General features: G+C 53.2%; 1 protein-coding gene across 1 annotated transcript; it reads right to left on the bottom strand.

The window, feature by feature from the left end:
* Window positions 1-412: 412 nt before the first annotated feature.
* Window positions 413-18,579, bottom strand: SLC7A10 (solute carrier family 7 member 10). Its single transcript, XM_007954342.2, has 11 exons — window positions 18,420-18,579; window positions 8,106-8,310; window positions 4,608-4,759; window positions 4,206-4,331; window positions 3,983-4,136; window positions 2,875-2,998; window positions 2,685-2,788; window positions 2,271-2,367; window positions 1,890-2,039; window positions 800-977; window positions 413-543 (listed from the first exon to the last, which is right to left on the bottom strand). Exons 1-11 carry the CDS (start codon window positions 18,568-18,570, stop codon window positions 413-415), a joined length of 1,572 nt encoding a protein of 523 aa, XP_007952533.1. The 5' UTR covers window positions 18,571-18,579.
* Window positions 18,580-20,979: the final 2,400 nt, after the last annotated feature.

Below are 20,979 nucleotides of genomic sequence, written 5' to 3' on the forward strand. Positions count from 1 at the left end.
GATGGATCTGGACCCCACAGTGCCTGAGGCAGGCCCAGGAGCAAGCCTGGGAGAGGGAGTGCCTGGGTCAAGCTCATAGCCCCAAAATGCCAAGGACACCTTCCTTGACACCTTCCCCAGCCAGTACCATGCACGCCCACCTCATGAGTTATGCCTCTGCAGCACTTGCTGGTGCCCACCAGGGACTCGCCTGGGCACAAGCAAACAACCAGCCCCATTTTATTTATAGACCGTTTCAGGAAAGGCTAGCAGGGCAATGCTAAGGCAGGAAACCCGGTCCACATCTTCAGGGCTTCCTTACGACAGGTGTCTAAGAATTGGATATTTTTTTTCCAGAAGAAAAGTTTTTGCAAAAACACCTCCTCAATAAACAACATGTAAACAAACAGCTGCTTCCGTTTCCACAAGCATCTCATTGTGTCTTCAAGGGCTTGTCTGAGATGGGGAGTGGGGAGGGCTGGCATGGCCCGTTTTCCTCTTCCTCAGGGGAGCCCTGGGGGTAGACCACGAAACACAGCTCCTGGCCCCAGCATGTCACTGACTCTGAGGGTAGGCAGAGAGATGGCCAGATGGGTCTTGCCCTGTGGGATAGCAGCAACCCCGACACTGGACACCTCCCCCGAGCAGGAGTCTTCACAGAACTGCCCCCTCTTACAGGCCGGATCCCGGACTCCTCAGCCATATTTCTGGGAGACATCTGGGGGTGGTTGGGCCCTGTCCTGCCACCCCAGCTCTCGGGTTGGCCCTAACAGGGTCCGATACCCAGGCCCTGCCACCTCGGGGAGGCTGCCCGGCTCACCAGTGAGTCTGTGCACACACTTTGGTTTGCTTCTCCAGAACGCTCCCAGGAAGAAAATGGGCACTCCTGTGAGAATGATGATGACCCCGACTCCACAGACCATGGGCTCTGAGATGAAACTGAAGACCAAAAGGAATGCCCAGAAGACCAAGTACGCAACTGGCACGAGCAGGTTCACCTGGTGGAGAGTGAGCATGAGCTCTGAAGGAGTCCCCCTCAACCTTGCCACAGCTCTGAGCACCTTCCTGCTTGTCCCTGGGCTCTCTCCTGGCAGCAGCCCAGCGTACTGGGAGCCAATTCACGCAATGATCAGTCTGCCAAATTGTTGAGGATTTGTCAAAGTTTCAGCCGCTCTGAGCCCTACGCGGGTGTGTGTGTGTGTTTTGGGGGTGGGGAGACTTGGCTGAAGGTCAATTATGTTTTGGTGTTTTGAGTTTCTGGCACTGAGCACATCTCCAGTGCAAGGATTTATATGCAAATGAACAGACTTTTAGCTCACTTTCGTTTTTTTTGGAGGGGACCTCATGAGGCACTTGACTGCTAATCAGAACGCTGACAGTTCAAACCCACCCACCACTCCTCTGAAGGAAGACTGGGCAATCTACTTGCATAGTGATACTGCCTCAGAAACCCAAGGAGGGGTCACTATGAGTATGATCTGACTCAATGGCAGTGAGTCATGGAAGTCCCATAAGGCCTGGCCAGCACTTGAGGGTATAGAGTGCGCCTCTGTCAGGGGACACTGGTGACCTCTAGTGCATTCCTCTTGGTCCTCGCCTTTGTTTTATAGCCCTGCACCCCCGTCTTACTCTGCACCCTGTTATGGATTGAATTATGGCCCAGCATGGAATCCTGGGTCTGTTGCAAGCTGCCTGCATGACCTTGAGCAAGCTCCTTAGCCTCACTTTATTCATCTGGAAACAAGGAATATTAAAATCACCCACTTTCTGGGGTTGGTATGTAGATTAAAGGTAAAACCCCTTGCAGTGCCCAGCACATGGGAAAAGTTAGAATCACCATTACTGTCATTGCCTGCCCCACTCCTACTACCTAAAGCACATTGGGCAGCGCCCCCTTCCCCGGGCCTCACCTTGATGGGCCTGTGGAGTGCTGGCCGCCTCCAGCGCAGCACAAGCAGGGCCAGGATGGTGACGCCATAGCAGAGGTAGTTGATGAAGGACACGTAGTTGATGAGGGTGTATGTGTCTCCCACAAGCATGATGACCGCTGTGGCCCCGCACTGGGGGAACACCCAGGTCTGAGGGCTGGTCTGCTGCCTCCTGCCACTCTGGGCAGGATGCCCTGGGCCTGTTTCACTCAGGCCCAGCAGGTCAGGGTCAGCCTAGACCCTCCCCACACCCACTGTGGGCTGTTGCCACGGCCAGGGCCATCCCTGCTGTTACCCCAGAAATCCCACCATTGTTGAGTGGGCCTGACTATGAGCCCTGGTCAGCCTGGTTCCCCAACTTACGCAGACAAGGAGGGCAGGGATAGGGGTGCAGCGCCTGACATGGATCATTGCCAGTAGGCTGGGCAGGTGCCCTTCTCGGGCTCCAGAGAAACATAGCCTGAAGGGTGGGGACAGAGATGGGGGACCTGGATGTCAGCTCTGGAACTGATGCCCCCTTGAGCTCTCACCTCTGACTTCCTACTATTAGGAGGAGCAGTCCTACTGGGCAGTTCTTCTCCTCATCTAACCTGCTTCCATCTTGCTTTCTTTACTTGAGAGTTGGGATCAGACATTTGTTGCTGGGACATTCACTATCCCAGCTTCAGGTGGACTCCATGTGGCTGTATTTCCCTTTCTTTGGCCCCCAGCCCTGCTTGTGTATACCAGTGCATCTGCCTCACCTCACTACAGCCACCCTCTCCCCAGCCCAGTCACCTGGAGGAGGTGAAAAGGTAGCCATTGATCCCTCCAAAAGTAGAAAGTGCCACAGAGACAGGCATGACCCATGAAAAGTAGCCTAGCAGCTTCTCTCCGAAGGTCTGATGGGTACAAAAGAAAGGCCATGCATAAGGCTGTGGTAGGGGACAGGGCAGAAGCCAGGGACCCAGCAGGGACCCCCACTCACCACGGCCACTGCATTTGAGGACAGCAGCTCCTGTGGGGACATGGCAGTGAAGTAAGCAACGTTGGTGAATGTGTACACAAAGGTCACCAGTGGAATGGAGATGAAGATGGCACGAGGTAGGTTCCTGTGGGCAGTCATTGGAGCACATCAGTGTCAACTCCTCGTGGGGTGGGGAAATGGTGCCCAGGGCTGAGGGGAAAGCAGGAGCCAAGGGAACGGTTTTGAGTCTCCATTTCTTTTGTCTGCTGGGAGGCTTGGGGCAGGAAAGGGGGATGTATTGCCATTCCTTGGAAGGAAGTTTGGGCAATCTACTTCTGTAGTGATACTGCCTCGGAAACCTAAGGAGGGGTCGCTATGAGTCAGATCCAACTCGACGGCACATAACAACAACAACAACATTGCTGTCTGGAGCACTAAGCGCTGTTGTCTGTCACCCTCATCTTGGCCTGGGTACAGGCTGGTAGAAGTAAGAGCAGATGAGGGTGAGGGGTCACATCATACCCTTAGGGCAGAGTCTAATGTCTGCACATTAGAAAAGGGCATACAGCCAAAATTAGCCTTGGCTAGAGACCAATCCACAGGTGTATAGAGTCTTGCCTAGGATTCTCCATCAACCTCCTTACCCCTACTGGTGTTCCTGGAGTTGCAGCTGTCTCCTGCCAAGATTTCTGTCTAAGCATCAGATGGAGTCATCAGCTTTATTTTAGGGATTGTGTTGCGTATGATTTTTGGTCAAATGCAAATAGTTGATTCCATTTACAGCAGGAGGACACATGATACCCAGTGTTTCTGAGGCCCAGTAAGGGGCTATGACTCCATAGCATGCAGAGTAGGGCTGGGATCTAGAGCTCAAGTGTCCTGATTCTTTCCAGAGCCATTTCTGTGGAGCAACAGGGACTCACCTGTACACCCACTGTGGTCATGTGATGACCAGTCTGAGCCACAGAAGCAGTGGTCTTCTCTGAGGAGAGCTGGTACCCCTTGCTGGCTCAGGGTGCAGCCTCCAGCCCACCAAGCACACTTCTTCTGTGGCCCTCACTTCATAGCTTTGCCCTTGGACAAGAGTAAGAGGGGCTGCCTCCCAGGTTGCTGGCCACCCCCCACTCACTTTCGAGGGTCAACCAGCTCCTCGGTGACATAGTTGAGGAAGTTCCAGCCACTGAAGGCAAAGGAGCCCTGGAGGAATGCCAGGGCCAGGTGACCCACGGAGGGCTTCATCCAGAAGGAGAAGGCATTGCTCGGCCTCAGCTCCTCAAAGTGTCCTGGGGGCCCAGAGGTCAAAAGTCAGCATCATCTCTTCAGCCCTGTCTGTATGCCCACCCCGGCCCTACCTTGGAAGATCTGGACAAAGCCCACGCCAATGATGAGTGACAGAGCCAGAAGCTTTCCGCCTGTGAAGATGTCTTGGATTCGTGTGGCCCAACGCACACTGGAGCTGTTCACCCATGTCAGGAGCACTGGGGAGGAAGCAGTTACTGGTGCAGGCAGCCAGTGGGCACCCGAGGCCAGGATCCCTCACTGTGGGCTATAGCCAATGCCAGCCCAGGCTGTAGAAGGGCATGCCCTGCACCAGCTGGAGTGCAGAGCACCCCAAACCCAGAGGCCAACTTCTTGGGGGACTGGCTGCTAGAGTAACCCCACCCTCAAAGCCCTCCCTGACAGGGGCAGGGAAAAGGGGTGGGCCTGGGGAGCTGGGCTGCTTTGGGTCGGAGGCCCCAGGAGCAGGTACTCACTCAGGCAGGCCATGGAGAGCACCCGGGAGGCAGCAGCAGGTGGGATGCAGTTGGGGAATACGGGCTGCAGCACATAGTTGGAGAAGGTCATGGAGATAACGGCCAGGCTAGTGGGGTACATGATGAGGACAGCACTCCAGAGGAGCAGGAAGCTGGAACAAACCAGTGAGGGCCAGAGTGGGACAACCATCCTGTGTCCCTCCCAGCCAAGCTGGCCCAGATATGCAGAACTGTTACCCTGGAACAGGCACCCAAGGGCTGACAAGGGTGCCAGGAAGAGGCTTCAGGTCCAGGAAGACCAGGGTGACCTTGTTATGGGTCATTTTAACAGAGAAGGCTAAATACTTTTAGACATCTAAGCGATTGACCTTGGGTTGGAGGCCTCTGAAGCAAATGCCTTTCTAATGACTGCCTAGCCCTCTTGGCCACAGGCTGTTTCCTGAGCTGCACAGGCTATTCCCTTTGGTCCCTGCCCCAGTCACAATTCTCAGCAGAGCTCTGCAGCCTCACTGTCAGGTGGTGGGGTATGGGTTGCAATACTTCCTGAAGGAAACATTTACTTTTGGGTGCAGACCAGAGAGGAGCCACTTCCTTGACCTTGTAAAGGACCCTGGCTGTCAGTGGGGAGTGTTTCATCCTCCTTCTGCCTGCATCTCACTTCTGCAAGTTGCCCAGGTGCATATGAGGTCCCTGTGTTCAAGGCTGTGAGGTCAGAGCTGTTCCCCAGGGCTCTGCCTCCACCCAGAGGTGGTGGTAGTGAAGGAAGTCCATGGTAGTCCCATAAGGCCTGGCCAGGACTTGAGGGTACAGACTGCCTCTGTCAGGGACACTGGTGACCTCTAGTGCATTCCTCTTGGTCCTCACCATTGTTCTATAGCCCTGCACCCCCCTCTTACTCTGCACCCTGTTATGGATTGAATTATGGCCCCAAAAAAGATATGTTGAAGTCCTCATCCCTATACCTGTGAATGTGGTCTTGTTTGGAAATAGGTTTTTTCTTTTTTGTAATTTTTATTGTTATTTGGGTGAAAGTTTACAGAGCAAACTCATTTTTCATATAGCATTCCATACATGTTTTTCTTTATGACATTGACTACAATTCTCCACAATGTAACAGCTCTCTTCTCATTTCCTCCCTGTAGTTACCTCTTCCCTGTGCCCTTCCCTCCTATGCACTCTTGCCTCACCCCCCAACCCGAGCTATCTCCCTTTGCAAACCCTGCCTTTCTGTTCTCCCACAATTGATTGTTCCAAGAAGTGTATCTACCTGATGTAAATGTTTACCCCTTATGCCTGTCTATTGTTCGGCTGGAAGCCACAAGAGTGAGTTCAGTTCCAGACCTGAAGGGTATCTAGGTGGGGTCTCACCAGGCTCTCTTAGACCAGCAAAACTCATCTCCCTTTTTTATGATTTTGAATTTTGTTCCACACTGTTCTCCCACTCTATCCAGGAAAACCTTGGAAACAGGTTTTCTATTAAGTTAAATGAGGTTATACCAGAGTAAACCCAAAAAACCAAACCCACTGTCCATTACGTTGCATCCGACTCATAGCACCCCTCCTTGGGTTTCCGAGGCGGTATTGCTATGGAAGTAGATTGCCCAATCTTCCTTCCAAGGAGTGGCTGGTGGGTTTGAACTGCCAGCCTCCTGGTTAGCAGTTAAATGTGTTAGGTGCTACGTAGGGTGGGTCCTAATCCTATCCCTCTGAATGGTGTCTTGTAAAGGAGATCAGACACAGGCAGAGAGCCACACAAGAGGACAGCAGGTGAGATACATCTGTGGCCAAGGAACGCCAAGACGTCCAGGACCATAGAAACTGAAAGAGACAACGAAGGATCTTCCCCTAGAGCTGACAAAGAGAGCATGGTCCTGCCCTGAATTCAGACAATTGTCTTCCAGAACTGTGAGAAAAGAAACTTCTGTTCTGTAAAGCCACACATTTTATGGTATGCTATATAGTTGTTATGTGCCATTGAGTCAGACCCAACTCATAGCGACCCCTCTTTGGGTTTCGAGGCAGTATCACTAAGGAAGTAGACTGCCCCATCTTCTTTCCGAGGAGTGGCTGGTGGGTTTGAACCACCAGCCTTCTGGTTAGCAGTCAAGTGCTTTAGGCACTACGCTACCAGAGCAGCCCTGGGAAACCAAGAACCTCACCCTCTTGGATCTTGGATGCCCCAGTTCCATGGCTTTTCTCCCCTGCTGGGTGCTCTCTTGTGCCTGCCCTGCCAATGCAGTGCACCCATGGGGAATAGTGCTGGGCTTTCTTCTCCCTCTCACCTTCTTCCAGCTCCAGACACACCCACAGGGAGCCCTCGAGCTCCATCCACAGCCACCCAGTTACAGGTCCTTGATCCACGTCCCTCAGAACAAACTTTGTATACTTGCACCCAGACTTTTCCTTTTGATTCCAGACCCCACCCGAGACCTGACTAAGCATCTCTCTGGAAGTGCGTTAGACCCAACCAATGTGGCCAGTCCTACCCTGAATGCTCTGTCTCCTCTTCTCGGGGGAAGCTCCATGGTCTAGGGAGCCTTTTAATGGGAAAGCAGGTATCACTCTCACTGCACCCTCTTTCCCTCATGCTGTGCTGATTTAGTCTTCTAGATTATTCTGAAATCTGCCTGTACCTGAATTCAGGCCCTTGGCATCACTCATTTGGACAAATGGGACAGCTTCTAATCACCCAACCCCCCTCAGAGTCACAACACCTGCCCATAAATCTGTCCTTGTCCTCTAGTTGCAGCAGACACACTGTGCTTGCCCAGGCCACCTGCCCTTTGTACACGCTGACCTTCTGCCTAGTCAGCCTGGAAGAATTCTACCTTTCTTCCAAGCCTTGATGCAAACATGATTTTTCCTGGGTGCTTTTCCTAGGAGGCATGCACCCTACTGTCTTGGCTGCTTGGCAGCTGCCTCTTGTACACACTCCATCAAAGCAGGAATTTTTAGGTCTTAATCCTTTTGAATGGCTGTTTCCTCTCTGCACTGGGATCAACTTCAGGTCAGGATGGGTCTTTTTATCACTGTGTCCCCAGTCCTTAGCACAATTTAGGTACTCAGCAAATGTTCATTGATGAATAAAGGAATGCCAGGGGAGCTATTTAAAGGAGACTTCTTACGGGGTGTGTGATAGGAATACCACACCTCCCTCTCTACCTCTTGAATATGAGATTCCTAAACAAGCCCCTCTCCTTGCCTAGATAGTAGCATTAACTAGTGGTTTCAGACAGTAAGATCCTACCTACCCATAAGCATTAAGTGGGGACTGGGGCTTAGAGGGAGTTCTATTTGAAAGGGGTAGACTGGGGTGGGATGGGCATTAGTGTCATTCACCTGGCCTTGAAAGGCTGCCCGACCCTTCAACCCTTTCTCTCCACCAACCCCTGTGACCTCCCTGTGATGTGGGAAGCAGAACGAATCAAGGTCCAGAGCCCAACAAGCCATCTTGTTCCAGAGAAGCTGTCCCCTGCCCCACCAGTGTCCCACACTCACCCAGCCAGGCCCCCGAAGATCTCTGTGACATAGGCGTAGTCCCCGCCGGACTTGGGAATGGCGACTCCCAGCTCCGCATAGCAGAGAGAGCCCAGGGCAGTAATGCCCCCACCCAGGACCCAGACGAAGAGAGCCAGGCCTACAGAGCCTGAATGCTCTAGTACACCCTTGGGTGAGATGAAGATGCCCGAGCCAATGATGTTCCCTGTGGGTGGAGAGATGGGGGAGGCATCAGGCCTTGGTCAGGCCTGGGGTCCCCTTGAGCAGCCCAGGCTTCTCTGTGGGGCTCTGGAGGCTGCAGTAAGGGAATGAGAGAGCCTGGGATGCTCTCTGGGGAGCTGGGAGGAGGTGGGCCTTGAGGCACGTGGATGCCACTCAGCCCCTCAAACCTGCCAAGTCTCTCACTCCGAGCTCATCATTTCTCACCCATTCCCATGTATGGGAGATGGCACCTTGCCCATCCATCCAGGATTTCCTGCTAGAGAGGGGTCCTGTTCTGAGTCCCTCCACCCTCACTTCCCTCATGGAGGAGAGCAAGCACAAGTGAACTTATTCTGCCCCCTGAACAATGGCAGGGTGGTGATCACTCCTACACATCCCTGCCTAGCCCAGACTCATTCCCTTGCCCTGGTTGAGGCCTTCTTATTCTTTAGCCTCTAGCCACCTGGCCTCCCTCCAACCTGCTGGCCAGTCTTAAGGACAAGACCTTGACCATGTCACTCTCCTGCCACTTTTCCATATGGTGAAGACTAGCACCTTTTCCATGAAGTCCTCCTTGACTACTTTGGGTTTGGGCCCCTCCTACTTCACAGTCCCATGGTTCCTTAGACTCTGCTCTGTACTTTCTCTCTTTATCTTTTATCTTCTCCCTCCCCACCAGAAAGCTCTTCTCCCATTCCTCCTCAATCCTCCCTGACACAGAACTCAGGATGCAGACACACTGTTTGTTAGCATTAAAATGTTTCAGATCCAGAGCAAGGGACAGTGGAGTGAAGAAGAATTGGTAGAAGGCTAGGGGCTGGTCAGCAGCCATCAAGACAGAAATGATCTAGACTCTCAGCTTGGCCTAGGGCCTGGACACAGACAGCTGCCCTGCCCCCACTTGGGGCAGCCCATTGCTTGCAAGCAGAGGTCACTTTCCCATTCCCAGGAACACAATGGAAAATTGAGGTTCAGGGTCAGGAGACCTGGGGCTCTCTCCTCACTCACTCCTGCAAGGCCTTGTTTGCTTATCTCTCCAACCTCATCTTTAAAGGGGTAACCATGAGGGGCTAATGAGAGCCTGTCTGTGAACCTTTTGCTCATTTTCAAGATGTGCTTTTCATCTTCACTGGGGTGATTCTGTGTGGTGTAGTGTGGTAGTTAAGTTTGTGTGTCAACTTAGCTGGGCCTGGTTGAGTGGCTGCGCAGCTGGATGTAGTATTCCCCATGATGAGACTGGCAATCAACTCCATGGTGGAATCTACTGTGAGCAGCTGAGTAACTGCCTTAGGGAATGTGGTCTGCTTCCTGTATTTAAGTAAAAGCCTTGGGGAATGGTCACTAGCATATGGCACGCTTGGACCCTGCCATGTAGCTGTGTCGTTGTTCAGCAGCCTGCCATACTCTGCCGACCTTGGGACTTACAATGAACTTAAATTAATGGCCTGTTGTGTGGTTTGGTAATATCGGGACTGTGCCTTTTTACTTGTCAACCTTGGGCTTGGCAGCCTCAGCAGCCAGCACCTGTCTGAGTGAAGAAAAGCCTCTAGCTCCAGTGGGCCAGGAGCTGGAGGCAGAGCTGAAGCCCAAGGCTGAGGGGCTTTCACCCAACCCCTAGAGCTTGGCACTTTGAACTTGGACTTAAAGCCTCCAAATTGTGAGAATAAACTCCTGTTTGTTAAGGCCATTCCATTTGTGGTATATTCTTGTCAGAGTGGTACTAGGTAACCAGAACATGTAGTGTCTGCAACATTACCAGTAGGCACCTGCTTTTGCTCATCTCAGCACTTTAGCACATAGTAGGTGCTCAGTAAATACCTATTGACTAAACTAGCAAACTGGTTGCCATTGAGTCAATTCTGACTCATGGCGACCCACATGTCTCAGGGTAGAACTATGCTTCATAGGATTTTCAATGGCTGATCTTTCAGAAGTAGATTGCCAGGTCTTTCTTTTGAGGCTCCTAGCAGTCAAGCATGTTACCATTTCCATCACTTGATTGAACTAATGGTTGAGTAAATGGCTTGACATCCAATGCGGCATTAATGACTTGACTTGCAAGACTGACTCCCTCATCTTTGAAATAGGGGCAGAAGTCCCCACCTGGCCCTCTAAGAAGGGACTGTGACACAAAGGGGTGGCAGAATGGGCAGGAGAAGCAGTACCCCGGTTGACCCAGGTGTCTGGAAATGGAAAGGGCAGGTGTCCTCTGCTTCCTGAAACAGCAGGGAATGCTCAGCTTTGAGCCATGGAGTACAGAGCTGGCTCTTGGGATAAGTGAGATTCTGTGAGCATCTATTTAGCCTTTAGCTCCCTGGCAGTCAGAGAAAAGGCAGGTCATGTTCTGGGATCCCCTTTTCAAGAAGGGTGGTTCTTTATCTGTGCAAATGAATCAGGTGGTGTTACTGGAGATTCATACTAAGACCTGTCCAAGAGGAAATAATCTCAAAACCTACAGGCCACATGGGTGAGAGTCAAACTTTTTAGGACCTGGGGGCTTGGACCTTCGAGAAGGATCACCCCCACCTGCCAGAGTCCTGGTGTTCCACCTGCCAGGCTTACAAGTGGGGCTGGACAAGGACACAGCTGTGGCCGCCAATCTGCATTCACTCTTTGTCCATGGTGCTACCCCCTGCCCCCACCCCCCAGCCGACACAGATTTCCAGTCTGGACAGCCACGACACTCTGCTTGGTTTTCTGGTCACATCCCAGGAGCCCTAAACACATCTAGATAAGGAAGAAGGAGTTCCTGCTCCCTAACCCCCAGAGGTAAGCTGCATCCTTGTCCTGCTCCCAAGGGGAGAAGGGCTGCCTCTTTCATCAACCCTGGGTGTCCAGGGCCTGGGTGGGCTGTGAGGTTTCTAAAGGGCCTTTGAATTTGCTCTATCCAGCAGGCAGAGCTTCTGTTCTCAGGACCTGGCGGGACAAAATTTGCCAAAAGCCAGTGAGGTTGGAAGCCAGTGGGGGCTGGGTGGCCTTGGAAGGAGCTGGGTGCCTTTGGGAAGGAAGCATCCAGGGCCTCGAGCCACCTGCCTTAGGGGACCCTAGCACTCTACACATTGCAGCCCATAGGGCCTCACAGGCATAGTCCTTAGGGGAAGTCACATCTAGCATCTCATCCTCTATGCCTAGGGCCAGAAAGGGACATCACTAACCCAGATGCAGTGGCTGAAGACATGGATGCTGGGCTTTGGGGGGTGAGGGTGGGGACCAGTATTGTTTCAGACACGTGGCTTCAGGCTACAGGTCAGGACCTTTTCCAAAATAGTTCTAAGGGGCTGGTGTTTGGGAATGGTGACTGCATTTCTGAGGCTCTCAGGTGCCTCTTGCTCTGGACCTCGACAACATCTAGCATCTGCCCCTGGTCTGTGCTTAAAGGTGGCAGAAAAACCTCATCTTTGTCTATAGGTTGCTACTGCCACAATGGGGAGTGGGTGGATCTCTGCAAGGAACCACAGGGGCAATGGGCTTGGATGAGCTGCAGAAGGAAAGAAGGCAGAGAGCAGAAACTGAGGACAGGGCTGGGATCCCCAGCTCCAGAATAATTCCAGGGGAGGGAGAAGGGACCTTCAGAGCTGCTTACAGGAGTCAGGGCTCAGGCCTAAGCCTCCTCTCTCAGAGCCTGGTGTTCAGACCCAAGCTGAATCAGATCTGCCTGATGGGGTGGGGACAGCCATGGACGAGGCCAGCCTTGGGGTATCCAGGTCTGGAGGAAGAAAAGGAGGTGGGACAGGCTGGGAGACACTACTGAGTGCCCAGGTGAATGTCTGACCACAGATATGTAGAGGCCGCTACATTCCCCTCTACCAAATGGGACAGGGACTCCACAGTCCCTGTAGGTGCTCACTGAGGGTACCCACCACCAGCAAGTCTCCCTCAAGTCTCCTCCTGCCTGCCCTCTTCCCTCAGCCTACACTGGGTGGTTTTTATCACATTAAGATGTTTGGCCTGATGGGGCTTACCCGGCTCTGTGGAGAAAGGAAGAAAGGGCCATTGTTCCCTGGAGGCGGCTGCGGTGTGCGCTGACCTATTTCTGGGAGGCAGCGGCAGACCATGGAGGTCTTGAGGTGGACCATGGAGGTCATGTCTGTGGAACAAATCACCTGCCCATGGCGTGTATGTGGGGGAACGAGCAGAGTCTGATTTGGGGAATGGGCAGGAAGGTCTTGTCAGGTCAGGGTGCCAGGTGCCACCTCTCATCCCTGGAGACACATCCAGTAGCTGTGTGAGCCCAGGACTACGCTGCCCTTCTGGGCCTCAGTTTCCCCATCTGCCAGGTGGGGCCACTGGGCTAGGGGGCAGCAAATGATATTTGCCCTACCCTGACTTTTTCAGAGGCACATCTGCATGGGGCCCGAGAAGATGGTCTGTTCAGGGTTTGCAAATGTCCCACTGTACAAGGTCTCTTCCGAGCTCACTGGCTTCCCTGAAGTGACAACACCCTCAGAAGGCCCTCCCTGACGTTCTGCCTTGGCCCCTATAGCCTGGGCCCTGTCCACTCTCATGGTGCCCAGAGGACAATCAGGAAGCAATTCTTTTATTTGCCACCCTGGGTGGGTCCTGCGTTTCCAGAGGGGTAAGTCTGTACCCTGACCTGCTGCGATGGGAGAGGATCTACCGGGCCTAGTTCCATGTGTGTTCCAGTAAGTACAGCCACAATAGGGCCTCAGGATGTCACAGGATGGCCTGATAGAGAGAGACTCCTGAAGTCCCAGGCAGCTTTGGGGCTCCTGGGCCTGATCATGGCTTAGTCGTAAGCCACACCTCCTTGCCTGGCATTGGGCAATGAGTCCCAGAATCTCCTGCTTAGCATATGACCATGAGGGCTCTGGGAGAGAGCTCCCTTTTGCCATGAGTAGGCCCAAGACCTTTGAGACCCAGGGCAGAGGTGCTTACTGTTGGGAACTGGCAGATCTGGGTTGAATCCCAGATCTACATGGTGCGGCCTTGGAAAATCTACTTCACCTTTCTGGGTCTTCTTATCTATCATACCAGTGTTGTGATGGAAGGCTAATGCTCTTGGCTCATGGTGTACACTGGAGGTCCCTGGAAGTGCTTATGGATCTCATTATTGTCACCCATCTTGGACACACCCTATGATGTCTCATGTGGTTTCTGAAGACCTGCTCTTGTCACCTCCCTAACCCCCATGAGATACCAACCACCTGGGGTCAGCAGCCAAAGCCTTGCTCTGGAGGGTTCTTCTACCCTCCTAAGACCTGGATGCAGTCTATACCCCTGCACATGAGCATCTTTGTGGTGAACATGTGTGAGGCACCCCTCTGGGGGAGCAGATGTACCCCCAGAGGTCTTAGCAGAAGGCCAGGGAAGGGAGTGGGGACATTTCCAGGACATACTTGAAAGTGCTAATTGCCTGGTGTGCACCTCTGGCCTAACCCTCTTTCCTTTCTAGAGAGGGGCAAGTGGAAGTGTATTTGCCTGGTTTGCTCAGCCCTGCATGGCCCAGCCTAGCACTGCAGAGCCTGGGCAGTCCCAGCAGAGATGTCCAGCAAGCCTCAGCCTGCACTCTATCTCCAGGGTGAGTCTTGTCAAGGCCACTGATGAGCTCTCCATTGCTGAATTCAACCATCAAACCCCAGACCTCATGTTACGTGACCCGATGGCAGCATTTGGCACAGTGGATCCTCCCTCCTCACTCGGCCTCTAGCACACCACCTGTCTTAGACTTCCTCCTAAGGCTGTGGCTTCTGATTCCTTTGCTGGTATCTTCTGATCTTTCCTGGCTTCTTAACATTCTTGCTTCTTTATACACTCACACCCTTGCTGTTCTTGTCTAGTCCCCAGGAATATGATTTATCTTTTTGCAACCCCAAAATTATACCTCTAATATGGACCTCTCCACTAATCTAAACCTGTATATATATCCATCTACCAAAACCAACCAAACCCACTGTTGTCAAGTTGATTCCAACTCAAAATGACCCAATAGGACAGAACAGAACTGTCCCACAGGGTTTCCTAAGCTGTCAATCTTTATGGAAGTAGACTGTCACATCTTTCTCCCTTGGCGTGGCTGGTGGGTTCAAACCACCAACCTTCCTGTTAGCAGCTGAGTGCTTTGCACAACCAAGCTTCCTTATATTTAAGTAACTACTTAGCAAGTAGGCATCTCATATTTAACATGTTCAAAATTGATTTTTCAACTTTCACCTTCCCTTTCCCCAAAGCTTTCTCCTGTCACAGTCATCCTTTAATCAACATATAGCAAACCATCTTCCAGCTGCTCAGGCTAGAACCTTGACTTCTCTTTCTCCACACCCTAGATCCAGTCCATTAACAAATTTTGTGGCTCTACCTTCCACATATATCTGGAACTGAACCTCCTCTCAGCACCTCTACTGCCACCACCCTAGTTTAAGCCACCATGGTCATTTGTCCTGGTGAGTGCAATGTGACAGGGTTTCTTGCTTCTGCCCTTGCTCCCCACAGCCTCTTCTTCAGAACAAACCTGGTAAGACCTAAATCACATTCCATTCCATCCTACTCAAAACCTACCCAGGGCTCCCTCTGACACAGAGAAAAAGGCAGAGTCATTACTGGGCTTACAAGGCTTCCCCCAGCCAGGATGCCACCATCTGCTACGGAAAATCGGCCATCTCCAGCACTCTATATCCTCCTCCTTGGCTTAATTTTCTCATCTTAGTACTACTTATCATTACCCCAATTTACTGTGTACTTGGCCTATTTATCTTGCTTGCTCTTGGATCCTTTTACTGGAATGCTAGCTCTAGGAGAACAGGGATTCTGTCTGTGTTATTCCCTGCTGCGTCTCCAGTACCTAGGACAGTGTCTGGCACACAGTGAAAGCTCAATAAATATTGGTTAAATAGATAAATGAACGTGTCCAGTGCTTGTAGCTAATGCTGTCCTGATCCCCAAAGGTGATCCAGAGCACGCCAAGGGCATCTGGTTCTGCGCTGGTTGCCACCTCAGGTCTTGAGTTTCCTTATCTGTAAATTGGGGCCGTGGTAGAGGCACAGAGAAACACCTAGGTGTGATTATATCTCCTCAGGGTTATAGTGTGGAGGGGCTGAAGTCCTGGAGAGGTCCATCCTCTGAGCAGTCCAGCCACTTCCAGTGCTACAGACCACAGAAAAGGACCTGGTTATGGCTGTATGAGTAGGGATTGGCTCCTGAGGAGATGGGACTCATGACCCAGACCCCTGAGGACCTGAGCATATTGGTGCCTGACCCACAAACACCTGCATGAGCTGGATATTGGAGTCAAATGCAAAGAGTGAAAGAAGGGGCAGCCTGGTCAGCAGACTCAGGTGTAACCCTTACTCTGCTAGGACTTGGGTAGGTCCCTTCTCTGGGCTTGATCTGGGTGAAAGAACTGGCAGAGATTCCTGAATCAGAAAGAGAGAACCTGTGTGTACAGCCTCCATGGGGGACTTCCCTGTTCACCTGTTCATCAACAATGGGGTGGGAATCTCAGTAAACCCTGGTTGGATGAACTCAGAAAACCTAGCTCTATCCCAGCCTTCCCCCATCAAAGGCTCTGAATCTGGCTCCAATTTTGTCCAGCACCAGGGCGGTATGAAGAAGGGCACTGAACTGGGGTCACTCAGACTTGGTCCAATTTGGGCTCCAAATCCCAGGTCCACCACTGGCAGCACTGTCACTTGACTTCTAAACCTCAGTTTCTGCATTTGTAGAATGGATATACAAATGCTTGCCTTGCAAGGTGGAAACACATCTTTTCGTACTGTAATGAACTAATAGGTGGTATAAACAGATATTGGATGTGACAATGTTGTCCTTCCTGGTCCCTGCCCCAGTTTGCTCCACTCTCTTTGGCTTGTCCCCTCTAGAGGCTCATTGCAGCAGCCAGCAGCTGCAGCCCTAAACACATTTTAGGTGGAGTCTCATGGCCCTCCCTGCCACGGCTCCCTGTTTCTTGGGTAGGAACCCACTCCTCAGTTTTGGATGGGGTGGGGGATAGAGTGTGAAGGAAGTATAGGATCTCCTGGAGGCTCTGTTTGGATGCTTCTGAGAGAAGTTCAGTAACTGATGACAAACCAGAAGAGATTGTGGAGCAGGATGTATAGTTCTCAAGAATTAGGTAGCGAGGGCAGGAAAGCTCCTTGCCCCTATCTCCTCATCACCTTCTAGTTAGTTCAAGCAGCTTCTCTCCTTGCCTGTCTCGTGCCTAGTTCAGCCTTCTACCCTGCTGTAACTGGCAAAGCTCCCCAAGCCAGGATCATGGGACGACACTGAACACCGTAGGCTGGGGGTTCTAGTTCTGGATCTAGTGCCTTGGCCATGCTTTGGGCTCCCCAGTTCAGTCTTCAAGGTCTAGGGGCAACAGGGCAGGAGGGGAACTTTGAACAACAAGAATGAATTGAAGGCTGGCAGAGCTGTAAGGCCAGACCTGGGGCTGCCTGGGAAAATTTCCACAGCGTTTGCCCTGGAAGAAGGTGTGTGGTGTTTAACTAGACCACTTTTCCCCTCCACCACCACCATGGCCTTCTTTCAGGAAAAGAGAGGAGCCTAGTGGCCTCTATCTGACCTGAGGTGGGTGGGATGTTACACGGGACAGGGTAGGAATACAACTCAAGGATATTGGGCTTACTGGGGCAGCCTAGGAAGAGTTGTATCTTTCTGAATCTGCCTGGCCTTGAACTTGGTTCCAGACATTATCACCTTCTTGGTGCCATAGACCGTCCATGACATGCATGTTTCCTCCTTCTGGGAGTGGGCGGCTCCTAGGGAAAGTAGGAATCAGGGAAAAGGTCCAACCATTCTCCCAATCAAGTTGGGGGGTGGGGTGGGCAGTCCTTCTTCCCAGCAGACAGCCAGGCAGGGGCAACTAGGGCTGGATCAGGACTAGCTCCTGGGAGGGACCATTCTAAGGGCAACTGCATGAGATAGTAGAGCTACCTGTCTAGGGGCTGAGTTCAGGAACAACTCTCAGTGTGAGTGTGGGAGTGGCCAAGAGTCAGCCCCAACCTGGCTTGGGAGCTCCCAGTGTGGACACAGAGCAGAAAGAAGTGGAGATGCTGGGTCTGCCCTCCTAAGCCAGCAAGCTTTCTCTATTTCCAGGGGTCGAAGGGTGGATGGGTGGTGGAGAAGTTGACGTACAAGCAGCCCCCCACTATCTAGGGCAGGGGAAGGGCTGGACAGGTGGTAGATTGGGAACAGTCAAAGCCCCAGTCATCCATGTCCTTGGGCAAAGGAAACAGGAAGGGCCACAGAGGCACCCGTTGGAACACAGGCACATATGTAGCTTAGTCCCCAGTCCCAAGGAGTCCTAAGTTCACGACTTAGGACAAAGGGAGAAAAATCCAACCACTGTTCTCTCTGTCCCTGAGCCCTCTGCCCACAAGAGCTGCGGGCAGGACAGAAGGATCCATTCACAGGTGGGGAAGCTGGGCCAGAGGCCTAGGGGCTGTGAGCATCAGGATCCCTGCCCAGGGAACGCTGACCTTCAGGCATGCTTGGTCTGCCCACCCCACCTCTGGCCTCCCCCAGGCACTGAGCTTCACCCCCTTCCATTGCATCCTGCTGCCAAACTCTGCAGTGATTACATGTTCTGACCCACTTCCCCTGTGGGCTGGCTCTACCTGTCCAGTCTAACTACAGTTCCTCATTTTAGAAGAATAATTGCTGCACCCACAACACCTAGGTGTGGCACACAGGAGGGGCTCAGCTGGTGCCACAGCCCAGACCCTCTTCTGGCTCTCAAGGAATGGCCATAGTCATTATTTCCATTTTCATAGATGAGAAAACTGAGGGTATTTGACTTGCCAAAGCCCCACGGCCAAGTAAAGGCAGGGCAAGAATTACAGTGGTGGATGAAACTTGCATCTCCTTCAGGTTAAAAAAAAGAAGAAGAAAGAAAAATTCAGGGCGCCTGGAGAAATGGGAACAAAAAGGTCTATAGGCGCCCTGTCAGCCCCTGCCTTGACTCAGAACGCGCTTAGAGCCGAGACGCACCAGGTCTACCCGCGTCCACCCGCCCGCGGTCTCACCGCCGCAGACCCCATAGGAGCGTCCAGAAAGAAGGTGGCCCTTGTTCCGAGCCGCAGGACGGCGCCCACCCTTCGACCCCGCTGTCCCGGGCACCCGCCCACTTCGGGTCCCGCTCACCGATGATGATGGTGCAGGCGCTCACCAGCCCAATTTCCTTCTTGAGGGCCACCCGCTCCGAAGCGCCGGGACCCGGGCCCGGGCCAGGGGAGGGCGAGGGCGCAGGGATGGAGTTCCCGCGCCCACTCGGCTGCTGCGTGTGGCCGGCCATGTCGCTGTCCCGTCGCTTTCCCGCTCCCTGCACCGCCCCGTCGTCCGGCCGGCCGCCGGTCCGTCCGTCAGTCCGTCTGTGCTCTGCCGGTCCTCGCAGCCCGGACAGCGCCCACAGGCGGGCGCATGCGCTGGCGCGGGGCCCGGGACCAGGGCCTTGGGCGGCCCGGGCCAGGGAGGGGCGGAAAGAGAGCTGGCCGGTAGCCCCTTCCCCCATCTCCCTTAAAGGGAACTCCCCCCTACCCCCAGCTCTTCCCTTACTCAGCCTGACCCGGGAAGGAAGGAGAGGACTTGCGGGCAGATTTAGGAAGAACTTTCTAATTTAGTTAAGCGGAGGAAAGGACACCAGTGCTCAGTTCCATTAATACAAGAGATTAGGAGTGAGGGGGTGAGCAGAGCTCAAAGACAAGATTGTCCCTGCTCTGAAGGAGACTGAGGAAGCTGGCAACGATAACCGTCCTGTATCGAGAATTCATTGTGTGCCAGCAGTTCGATACGCCTTAAACCCTGGCCCGACCCTGAGTGTATATGTGTTGGAAGAGGAGACATAGAGGGCACTGGGTCCATTCTACAGGTGGAAGCTGAGGCTCAAAGATAAGTAACAAGAACACAAAGCAAGTGGTTGGTCTAAGGTGTCTTCTGATTCCTTCTTGGCCTTTAGGTGGTGATGGCCAGGTGAGATACAGCTGTGGGAGGGGTGGGAACTTTGGTGTAGGTGGGACCCCTTTGAGGCGTGAGGAGATCCTAAGCACCAACAATCAAAGGTTTGGGGAGATGGAGTCAGAGTGAAGACCTGGAGCCCCAACCCTCATCCAGAAGAGACTCAAGGCCTTTGTGGGAGTCTTGGAGAGGGCTCTTCTGGCGGGAAGTCCTAATGCTGGCGGCTGGTCACTGGTGTGGGGCAGGGTTCAGCAGACTAGAACTCTGGTCCTTGGCGTGGGCCCCACATAGTTCAACACAGCATCTGTTCAGGGGTTCAAGGAGGCCAGGCCACCTCAACTGCCCAGGGGACACTGAAAGGCACGCGGTGGCCCAGGAGGTCGCGGGAGGGAGGTGGGAGTGCAGGCCCGAGGGAGGATGCCTCTGTCCGGAACTGTTCTGATTATGCAGCACCAGGCCGCAGGACAGACTTAAGGGGGCCGCATCGGGGCCACCGGGGCGGCGGGCGGGGCGAGCCTGGCACGATGCGGCCGGCGGCGGAACAGCCTTTGTCCTTTCCTGGCGGCCGCCGCGACGCTCCGTCCCCTGCATGTGGATGAGGCCCAGCCGGGCGCCCCGTCCTTCCCCCCCCCCGCGGCCTCGGGGCGTGTGGGGGCCCGGCCTGGGGTCCGACGGATGCCGAGTGGACCAGAGGTGGTGTGGGGGGCTGGGGTTGCAACCCGGCTGTGGGCAGAGCATGGAGGTGGAACAGTGGTGGGGTTGGAGGGGCTTTGCAGGGAGGAGGGATCTCCGAGGTTGGGGGCGGCAGTTGAGGGGGCAGGAGCTGGACGACTGGGGGGTGGACATGCTGAGGGGACGCAGAGGGGGAGGCCACCCCGCGAAGCTTCGTCCCCCGAGCGCTCTCGTCGGAGTCCGGCATTCTTGGCGCCCTCCGCCTCCAGCCCCAGAGACGAGTTCCGCGCCGGCTCTCTTAAAGTCGCCGCGCGCAGGGTGGGAGTGGGGGGTCGCGAGCGCCGGCCGTGGAGACTAGATTATTGTGGGTAGTGGGTTCCCCGGGCCTTGACCTGCTGATTTGACTCTCCCCATCCAGCTGCCCTTTCAACGCTGGATTCTGCTGGGTGAGGGTCCAGCTGGGTTTCTAAGGGGCAAGCGCATGCAGAGGCTTGCTGCCAAGAGGCGGGACTGGCGCTGGCCTCACAGGCAAGAAGCCCGGGGTTATTTATTTATTTTGAGGGAGTGAGTCTTTCGTGGGACACAGAATGTGGAATGTGTGTATGGGAGGGAGGTGACTCTAGGGCTCCGCCCCAAATGGAGTTTATGTTCTGCTGTCTAAGACCGTAGCCCACGAGGTCATTTTAGTGGAATTCAACTAGAACCTGCAAACTTCCATGGGGGAAGAAAAGGGTTAGTAAGATTGGTTTGCTATCCAAAAATCAATCAATCAATTCCTCACTTTAACAGAGAAAGAAAGAAAGACAAACCATAGGACTTTGGTAGTAGATGCGACAACAAAAACCTCTTAGCAAACTAGGAACAGAGGGGACCTTCCCAATTTTATACTCCCTTAAAAACAAACAATAACAAAACAAAAATCCTCTAAACAAAGCAAAACCCAAAAAACCTACAGCTCACATCATGCTTAATGGTGAAATATTGAACTTTTTTTCTTACTGAGATTGGGAATAAGAAAGGTTATCAGGTCTATACATTAGGTCTATACAACACTGTACTGGAGGTCCTAGCTAATGCA

Source organism: Orycteropus afer, unplaced genomic scaffold, assembly GCF_000298275.1.
Source record: "Orycteropus afer afer isolate SDZICR_OR568_19922 unplaced genomic scaffold, OryAfe1.0 scaffold00459, whole genome shotgun sequence".
Lineage (NCBI taxonomy): Eukaryota > Metazoa > Chordata > Mammalia > Tubulidentata > Orycteropodidae > Orycteropus > Orycteropus afer.

Excerpts from the sequence above, each read along its gene's own strand:
- SLC7A10 (XM_007954342.2), bottom strand. The coding sequence starts at position 18,570 with ATGGCCGGCCACACGCAGCAGCCGAGTGGGCGCGGGAACTCCATCCCT. Across the intron at positions 2,040-2,270 it reads TCCCTGCCCTCCTTGTCTGC|TGCGGGGCCACAGCGGTCAT; the intron begins GTAAGTTGGGGA and ends GTGTTCCCCCAG. Across the intron at positions 978-1,889 it reads CACTCCACAGGCCCATCAAG|GTGAACCTGCTCGTGCCAGT; the intron begins GTGAGGCCCGGG and ends ACTCTCCACCAG.